Source organism: Phaseolus vulgaris, chromosome 7 (assembly GCF_051622355.1).
Source record: "Phaseolus vulgaris cultivar YP4 chromosome 7, ASM5162235v1, whole genome shotgun sequence".
NCBI classification, from domain to species: domain Eukaryota; kingdom Viridiplantae; phylum Streptophyta; class Magnoliopsida; order Fabales; family Fabaceae; genus Phaseolus; species Phaseolus vulgaris.
Genome location: NC_143504.1, coordinates 45648864 through 45658798, shown reverse-complemented (window position 1 = coordinate 45658798; position 9935 = coordinate 45648864). Strand labels below are relative to the sequence as shown.

At 38.3% G+C, this 9935-nt stretch overlaps 1 protein-coding gene across 1 annotated transcript; it reads left to right on the top strand.

The window, feature by feature from the left end:
• Positions 1-639: 639 nt before the first annotated feature.
• Positions 640-9349, top strand: LOC137828950 (ABC transporter C family member 5). The gene is made up of 11 exons (XM_068635722.2): positions 640-3568; positions 3691-4011; positions 4118-4204; positions 5001-5687; positions 5783-5947; positions 6243-6537; positions 7084-7298; positions 7537-7842; positions 8046-8109; positions 8231-8470; positions 8748-9349. Exons 1-11 carry the CDS (start codon positions 1520-1522, stop codon positions 8858-8860), a joined length of 4542 nt encoding a protein of 1513 aa, XP_068491823.1. The 5' UTR covers positions 640-1519; the 3' UTR covers positions 8861-9349.
• The last annotated feature ends 586 nt before the right edge of the window (positions 9350-9935 follow it).

Sequence of the window (9935 nt, the reverse complement as noted above, 5' to 3'; positions counted from 1 at the left end):
TAAAAAGTAAAAGTTGATTAGCCAGTATTGGTGAAAGCTTGGTGTGAGGTATTTTATTTTGATGTTGAAAGGAAAAAGGTGTGCTGAGCTAAACTTTACGTGTTTAGTTTTGCTGCAAAAGCAAGATTTGTTGTTTTAATATCTGTTGGGTGCTTGCATATTCTTGTTGTGTTTAACCTTCAGAAAGAACCAAACAAATAGGTGAAAGAAAAAGAGTGGTGTGGCTGACAATTCATCCACTTAGTTCTGGCATGTCAGCACCACCCTTTCTTTTTGTACATTCTGCATCAACACAGATGGGTGAATACCCTTTTTTCCCTTAACTTATTGAATGAAGAATTAATTGAAGATGTGGTTCTCACTCCTCATTGCTCCTATTTACCAAACATGTTGGGTGTGCCTCAAATTCTACATTAATAAAACACACCATCATGCCATCACAGTCACTCACCACACACCATTATCTGAATTCCACCACCACCACCACTCTTCTACTGTAAAGCACATACAAACAAACAAAACCGCCCCCTCTCTCTCTTGCCAACCAAATGAAACAGTAAAATCACTATCAGCCACCACCTATGATGACACATGTTCACACTTGTATCTACAAAATGAAAGGTAAAGCTTTCCCATGTAAGAATATTAAGAAGCGATGTGCATGGTAACTAAGTTAATGATATTGAACAGTCTTAAATTAATAAACTTTAAATGAAACATGAGAAAACAACATGTGGGATTTTCAATAATGATATAAATAGTAAAAGTGTGTGTTATTTGGAATTTGGAATATTGTGTTGTCTATTCTTTCTCCTTGGCATGTGCCATATATAGTGGTCCAGGGGATCCCATTCCGAAATTCATTGAAGCCGATCGAAGAATGAAGTAACTGTAGTGACGAGTCGCTTCAATTGACCTTTTTGGCTCCGTTCACACAATTTCTGGAGAATCTGCTGCAAGTTTCTTATTCCCACACGGAACTAACTCGCTGTTAAACAACAACACACGGAAGCCTAGTTATTAGTTAAATTTGTTAGAAAGAAACAAGACATTATTGAAAGGGTGTAAGAGAGAGAACCCATCTCTCTCTCTCTCTCTCTCTCTCAGGCTTCGTTGTAATAGCATATGCTGCCACGCTTAGCCTACTCGCCACCATCATTCGTCGTCGTTGGTGATTGTCGTTTCAGCTTTTCTCTGTTTCGCAATTTGGGTTGAGCAGTGCGTCACGTCACCATCGATTTCAGAGATCACCCGGGTGGGGAATTTTGTATATTTCGCCATTGGCTGTCTTTTGTTGTCTTCAAAATTTGATTTTTCAGTGCTACCCCACTGCAACGCCAGCATCCTCTTCTTCTCTTTCTTCTTCGTCTTCTCTGATGTTGAAATAAACCTCTTTCTCTTTGTTTTCACGTGCGTTTGGTTCTCCTCATTTTCTGTATTCTGAGATGCCCCTTCTCTTCTATTCGGCTCCTGGTTATTCTCAATCCGTTTCTTCTTCATTAACACACTATTTTCAGTAATGGGTGTCGCACGTTTCTTCCATGATGTCCTAGGATTGCCCGTGTTGGAACTTGCGACAATCTGCGTGAACCTCACTCTTGTTCTTTTGTTTCTCTTTGTTGTCTCGGTGAGACGTGCTCTTGTGTACCAGGGTGGTTTTCGATTTGGTAAGAATGGGAACAGCGGCAATGCCAGCCCAATATGTAGTGTCATTGATGAAGAGAGGCGTGGTGTTAGAATCGGTTTGGTGTTCAAGTTGTCAGTGGTGTCCTGTTTCTATGTTTTGTTTGTGCATGTTTTGGCCTTGGGGTTTGAAGGGGGTGCTTTAATTTGGGGTGAGGATGACGTGGATTTGTCTCTTCTCTCTGTGCCTGCTGCACAGTGTTTGGCTTGGTTTGTGTTGAGCTTCTGGACCTTGGATTGCAAGTTCAAGGTGTCAGAGAGGTTTCCAGTTCTGTTGAGAGTTTGGTGGTTTCTGTGCTTTGTTATTTGCTTGTGTACTTTGTATGTTGATGGGAGAGGGTTTTGGGAGAATGGTTCTCAACATCTATGTTCTCGTGCTGTCTCCAATGTTGCTGTCACACCACCTCTTGCATTTTTGTTTGTGGTTGCAGTTAGGGGTGGGACTGGTATAATAGTTTGTCGGAACTCTGATCTTCAAGAGCCATTGCTTGTCGAGGAGGAACCCGGGTGTCTCAGGGTTACTCCTTATTTAGATGCGGGACTTTTTAGTTTGGCCACTCTTTCTTGGCTGAATCCACTTCTTTCAATTGGTGCTAAGAGGCCACTTGAGCTTAAGGACATTCCACTTGTTGCACCAAGAGACAGAGCCAAGACTAGTTATAAGATTCTGAATTCTAATTGGGAGAGGTTGAAGGCTGAAAATGACAATCCCTCTAAGCATTCTTCGTTGGCTTGGGCGATTCTCACGTCCTTCTGGAAGGAGGCAGCTCTGAATGCTATCTTTGCTGGTTTGAATACTTTGGTGTCATATGTAGGCCCTTATATGATAAGTTACTTTGTGGATTACTTGAGTGGCAAGGAGACTTTCCCCCATGAGGGATATGCCCTTGCTGGTATATTTTTTGCTGCGAAGCTTGTGGAGACTGTGACAACTAGGCAGTGGTATCTAGGAGTGGATATCTTGGGTATGCATGTTAGGTCAGCCCTAACTGCTATGGTATACAGAAAGGGACTCAGACTCTCAAGCTCTGCCAAGCAAAGTCACACAAGTGGGGAGATTGTCAACTACATGGCTGTTGATGTTCAGAGGGTCGGGGACTTCTCCTGGTACCTTCATGACTTGTGGATGCTTCCTATGCAGATTGTTCTTGCTCTTTTAATTCTGTACAAGAATATCGGAATTGCTTCTATAGCAACATTGGTTGCTACAGTCGTTTCCATTGTCGTCACGATTCCTGTGGCTAAGATACAAGAAGATTATCAGGATAATTTGATGGCTGCCAAGGATGAAAGGATGAGAAAGACATCAGAGTGTCTTAGGAATATGAGGATTCTCAAGCTGCAAGCTTGGGAGGACAGATACCGATTGAAGTTGGAGGAAATGCGTGGAGTAGAGTTCAAGTGGCTAAGGAAATCACTCTACACTCAGGCTTTCATAACTTTCATATTCTGGAGCTCCCCTATATTTGTTTCAGCTGTCACTTTTGCTACTTGCATACTTTTGGGGGGTCAGTTGACTGCAGGTGGTGTTCTCTCTGCTCTAGCTACTTTCAGAATTCTCCAAGAACCTCTGAGGAATTTTCCTGACTTGGTGTCAACCATGGCTCAGACAAGAGTTTCTCTTGATCGCATAACTACTTACCTTCAGGATGAAGAATTGCAGGAAGATGCGACCATCGTCATGCCGCGTGGCATTTCTAACATGGCCATAGAAATCAGGGATGGTGTCTTCTGCTGGGCTACTTCTTTGCCTAGGCCTACTTTATCAGGAATACACATGAAAGTGGAAAAGGGGATGAACGTGGCTGTTTGTGGCATGGTTGGTTCTGGGAAGTCAAGTTTTCTTTCTTGCATCCTTGGAGAGATTCCAAAGCTGTCTGGTGAAGTACGTTATTTCTAAGATAGAATAATATTTTAAATCTTATTTATCTTTATGCATAGCTATTTGTACATTTGAAATACTCTTGTTTATGTCCGTTTTACCTGATGAATTGGACAATCCTGCAGGTAAAAGTGTGTGGTTCTGTTGCATATGTCTCCCAATCTGCTTGGATTCAGTCAGGAAATATAGAAGAAAATATCCTGTTTGGCACCCCAATGGACAAAGCGAAGTACAAGAAAGTTCTTCATGCTTGTTCACTGAAAAAGGATCTAGAGCTTTTCTCACATGGAGATCAAACAATTATTGGTGACAGAGGTATAAATTTGAGCGGTGGCCAGAAGCAGCGGGTTCAGCTTGCACGAGCACTCTACCAAGATGCTGAAATTTACCTCCTTGATGATCCCTTCAGTGCAGTTGATGCCCACACTGGATCGGAATTATTTAGGGTTAGCTTTCTTAAGCTTGGAGTTAATGATGCTGTTTAAATGATTTTTTGGGTATACAGTTTAAATGTATTTGGTTTGGCTTAATTTGCATGTCATGTAACTGCAGGAGTATGTATTGACAGCGTTAGCAGATAAGACAGTCATCTTTGTGACCCATCAAGTTGAATTTCTTCCTTCTGCTGATATGATACTGGTATGGCCTTATTTTGTCTTACACATTTATGCAATAAAAGACCTGGATGATGTTTATATTTCATTTCAGGTGTTTTTGTATTTTTGCCTTTCAACGTTATGTATTCCCTGCATGATCAGGGGTTGGAATTGCTCTCTACTGTTTCACTTTCATGCATTTTTTCTCTCTCCCCATATCCTGGTTGGGTTCTTAATTTTTTCTTTTTATATTGAATCTGGTCTTTCATAACACCTTCACTCTTTTGAAGTATGGTTCTTGATTTCCTTTACTATTTTCAATACGTAAAAAAACAGAACTTCACAAGTATATACTGCCAAATCTTTACTACTTCAGACATGTCAAGGAAACATATGTAAAACAACAAAGCAGTCAGTTTTAAGATTGAATATGCAATATTTTTAACGTGATAATATTATAGATTGACATGAGATGTCGACAAGCTGTAACATCAAGGAGAGAGGAAAGTTATTAGTTTTGCATCTATATGAAATTTATCTGTGCACACAATCTAGTAAAGCTGCTTATTTGATAATGGAACTCTTGGCTCCCTCCCATGATATTGTTCTGTTTTATGGCAGCTTCCTACTGAGTTACTCCAATGTATTGGTCATTATGGTAGTTGAATGTTTTGCCACTACTTTAAAAAACTTTTCCTTTTCTTGTCTGGTATATCATTGGTCCCTAGTCTCCCTTTATTTGTCAAGTTGTGTAATTTATCTTTGCCTATAAAGATATTTTATTCTTTCAAGAATTCTCTTTTAGTTCTCTTTCTCACGTTATTTTTTCAATTTTGAAGGTTCTTAAAGAAGGTCATATCATACAGGCAGGAAAATATGATGATCTTTTCCTAGCAGGAACGGATTTTAAAACTCTAGTTTCAGCTCACCATGAAGCAATAGAGGCCATGGATATTCCTAATCACTCAGAAGATTCAGATGAAAATGTACCTTTGGATGAATCTATTATGAAGAGTAAGACGTCCATTTCTTCTGCAAAGGATATTGACAGTTTGGCAAAGGAAGTTCAAGAGGGATCATCAGATCAGAAAGCAATTAAGGAGAAGAAGAAAGCAAAACGCTCAAGGAAAAAACAGCTTGTTCAGGAAGAGGAGAGGGTTAGAGGTAGAGTCAGCATGATGGTCTACTGGTCGTACATGGCTGCAGCATATAAAGGTTTATTGATTCCACTCATAATCATGGCACAAACATTATTTCAGTTCCTCCAGATTTCTAGTAGTTGGTGGATGGCTTGGGCAAATCCTCAAACTGAGGGAGACCAGCCAAAAGTAACACCTACTGTTCTTCTTCTTGTATACATGGCCCTGGCTTTTGGGAGCTCATGGTTCATTTTTTTAAAGTCTGTTCTCGTGGCTACATTTGGTCTAGAAGCTTCACAGAAACTCTTTTTCAACATGCTTAGAAGCATTTTCCATGCACCAATGTCTTTCTTTGACTCTACACCAGCTGGAAGGATCTTGAATCGTGTAAGTTCTATTGTTTACCCCCTTCTCCCTGTGTTTCTGTTATCGTCTCTTCGTGTGTGGTGTACATCATATAATGGCCTATTTGTATAATCCAGGTTTCAATTGATCAAACTGTTGTAGACCTTGACATTCCTTTCAGACTTGGAGGGTTTGCTTCATCAACAATACAGCTTATTGGCATTGTTGCTGTAATGACAGATGTTACATGGCAAATTTTGCTCCTAGTAGTCCCAATGGCTATTATTTGTTTGTGGATGCAGGTAATTAGAGATCTGCTTATCTTTTTAATATTTAAAACCGCTTTCTTGAAAGAAACAGAAAAAAACTTGTGCTTAAGCCAAAAATGAACTCATGAAAGATAGAATAAGGTCCATTTATTTGAGAAATATCAATTCATCACTTTTTTGGGAACAAATTATTCAAGGGAAAGGAGAAGACACAGTGATAAAGGACTATAAATTCTTCATTAATACGTTGCATCTTTTCTTTCTTGCTTGTGTACTACCCTGATTTGTGATCAGATGAAAATTTTGACCATCAATTAATACCTCGCAGAAATACTACATGGCTTCCTCAAGGGAACTGGTACGTATTGTGAGCATCCAGAAATCTCCAATTATACATCTTTTTGGTGAATCAATTGCGGGAGCAGCCACCATTAGAGGGTTTGGACAAGAAAAAAGGTTCATGAAGAGGAATCTCTATCTTCTGGATTGTTTTGCACGACCATTCTTCTGTAGTCTTGCAGCGATTGAGTGGCTCTGCCTGCGCATGGAATTACTTTCAACCTTTGTATTTGCTTTCTGCCTGGTATTACTTGTTAGCCTTCCCCATGGAAGTATTGATCCCAGTGAGTATTTCATTCTGATTACTTGTTTTGCATCCCTATTTTCGCAGTGATTTGCTGGAGGGTTAGGTAATGTAGCATCGTTAGAAGTTATTACTGAATAGTAATCCCTTCTAATAAGTTATTGTTGGATAACCGACGTTGACTACAGATATGATCAAATTATAGGATAAGAAGGTGCAAACCTCACCTTACAAGCTGATTTTGTGAAGTTGAGATAGGTTTAAATTGTACTTTTTAAGAGTTATGTTGCTTGCTTGCACTCATTGGGAAAGAGATCTAGGCTCTTGGTAGTTAGACTGTTGTAGATGGACGTTCTCAACTTTTTTAACAACTGTCATTTTGATTGCATCTTTAACGTAGCTGTTTTACACTGTTTTCTTGATTCAGTCGTTACACTTGCATTTTAATTCCACTTCAAGCTGTTTATGATATAATTGGTATTGCACTGTGTGATAGGATAGAAAGGGCATAAGTGATGGCTTGAGATCTTGCAGAATGCAATAATAGATAACATCTGTTGCTAATCACTGTTACTTTTCCGTGAAGGCATGGCTGGACTTGCAGTAACATATGGCCTGAATTTAAATGCACGTCTATCACGGTGGATACTCAGTTTTTGCAAACTTGAAAATAAAATTATATCCATTGAAAGAATTTATCAGTACAGCCAAATTCCCTGTGAAGCGCCAGCTGTTATTGAGGATTCACGCCCTCCATCCTCATGGCCTGAGAGTGGGACAATCCAATTAATTGATCTGAAGGTACTCAACTAAGCTTCACATTAAGAATGTTATTTATTTTTACTGAGAAGGCTTATTCTATTTTGTCTTTAATTTCATCTTATGAAGTTTTGTTTTTGCCTTCTGTCTATTAATAGGTGAATTTATTGCTAATTGCATCTAAATCATGCTCCTAGCAATTTTACATGCATCAAAGGTTTTATAATGATTTTTCTATTTCAAATAGCTCTATCTCATGATGATGTATCTCCTTTTGAAGGTACGTTATAAGGAAAATCTTCCTGTGGTGCTTCATGGAGTATCCTGCATATTTCCTGGTGGAAAGAAGATTGGAATAGTTGGTCGTACTGGCAGTGGCAAATCTACCTTGATTCAAGCATTATTTCGATTGGTTGAACCAGAAGCAGGGAGTATCTTTATAGACAACATTAATATTTCAGATATTGGCCTTCATGACCTTAGAAGCCATTTGAGTATCATACCACAAGATCCAACCTTGTTTGAAGGCACCATTCGAGGAAATCTCGATCCTCTTGAAGAGCACTCTGATAAAGAGATTTGGGAGGTATGTATTAATTGAATAATTATATTTATTTAAAACTTCACAGCAAAAAATAAATCCTATTGCATTTGGGTTTCAAATGTGTACGTATAGTTTGAGATAAATAAGAAATTATTTTTAGTAGAGAAAATGAGTACTATTATCATTACTAAAGTGGGAGTAGGAGATTACCTCTGCTTGATTGCTTTGAGTTTAATTTTTCACAGGCCTTAGATAAGTCTCAACTTAGTCAGATCATCCGTGAAACAGAGCGAAAGCTTGATATGCCAGGTAGGACATCAACAACTGGAATATGCCTTTGTATCTTTTCTTTCCACACCCTGAAAAATGAGAAATGAAAGGTGAAATGTTTGGAATCACGAGTTGCTAATGTTTAAAAAAAAATCTGCAGTGCTGGAGAATGGAGATAATTGGAGTGTAGGACAGCGACAACTTGTTTCTTTGGGTCGAGCTCTGTTGAAGCAATCAAAGATACTTGTACTTGATGAAGCAACTGCATCAGTCGATACTGCTACTGATAATCTTATACAGAAGATTATTCGAAGAGAGTTTAGAGATTGCACTGTCTGCACTATTGCACATCGTATTCCTACTGTTATTGACAGTGATCTAGTGATGGTACTCAGTGACGGTGCGTATATTGCAGCTTTGGGAAATTGTTCCAATAAAGTAACTTTCACATGCCAAGTAAATGAAGTAACTTACAATCTAAATGAAGTAACTTACAATCATTAAAAATAATTAACATCAATCACCTTGCACAAAAATAATTAACATCAATCACCTTGCACAAGAAGGAAATACAACTGAAATGAGTTATAATATTGAGTTATTGGGATGGTTGGGCTGGACTTCATTCATTATGGTTCACACTTGGTGCTTATGAAGTCAATTTTGACATTTTACAGGTCGAGTTGCAGAGTTTGACACTCCATCAAGGCTGTTAGAGGACAAGTCATCTATGTTTTTGAAGTTGGTGACTGAGTATTCATCGCGATCAAGTGGCATACCAGACTTTTAAATCAGATGAATATGCATCAAAACCTTCAATGTTGGAGGTGGAAAGAACTCAAGAATCTTCAGAGTTAGTGGCAGCAAGAGCTCAAGACATTTCAAATGTCGAAACAATAATGAGGCCTCAGTTGCTGCCACTGCTGCATTCGGCACGCAGCGAGACATAAAGTGAGTGGATGCACGAGTCCTTACGGATCAAGCACTACAGTGGGAGGAACTTAGTTTCCAGTTTGAAAGTACCATCAGTTGATTCAACCCCTTCAACTGCATTGAGGAGACTTAGTTGTATAACACAAAATAAGATGATTGGTCTTCACAGGAGGCGTCTGCATTGGTTTCAAATTTAAATAATGTTAACACGCAGTTTTGACAATGAGGCAGTAGGCTTTTGCATGCTTAGAAAAGTGTAGAGTTGGAACTAGTATTTTGTATTACACTTTTTCTTGTTTGTTTCAGAATTATTTTAGTGCATTCATTGCCTGAGATTTTCCCTTTACTTTTGCTCCTACCTTTTTTGCTATTTAGTTATCTTTTCTCTGCCATATTCCTTTTCTTATATCATAGTTCATAATATCCTTTGCCATATATTGCTACTATGCTGATGATCATGAACTGGCTCACTCGATAGCCAAAAACATAATGCTAGATGAAAACTTTTCTATGATTTCATAGCTGGTATTTTTATGGAACCACGTGAAGCGAAGTAATGCCTAAATTGTATCATTTTTTTCAGATTTTTTTAGGGGAATCAATGTTCAACACATGAATAATACAATTTTTAGTATAATGGGTCTATCACATTATGAGTATATATATATATATATATATATATATATATATATATATATATATAAGGTTTATTTGGAAGTTGTCAAAGGAAATAAATCAATCCCAAGAAGTGAAAATATATAGGGTATAAGCTTTAGGTCAAAGTAATAGAATTTAACATCGTCCATAAGTATATTGAATGAGTACACGAGGAGTGTAAATGTATGAAGAAATGAAGAAGGGGAAAGAAATTATTTTATGTGAATGAAATGATGCTATTTTCCAAGTAAGTTTACAAAAATATCATTATTAGT

Coding starts and splice junctions, on each gene's coding strand:
- LOC137828950 (XM_068635722.2), top strand. CDS start 1,520: ATGGGTGTCGCACGTTTCTTCCATGATGTCCTAGGATTGCCCGTGTTG. Junction 4,205..5,000: donor CTTCTGCTGATATGATACTG/GTATGGCCTTAT, acceptor TCAATTTTGAAG/GTTCTTAAAGAAGGTCATAT. Junction 5,688..5,782: donor CTGGAAGGATCTTGAATCGT/GTAAGTTCTATT, acceptor TGTATAATCCAG/GTTTCAATTGATCAAACTGT.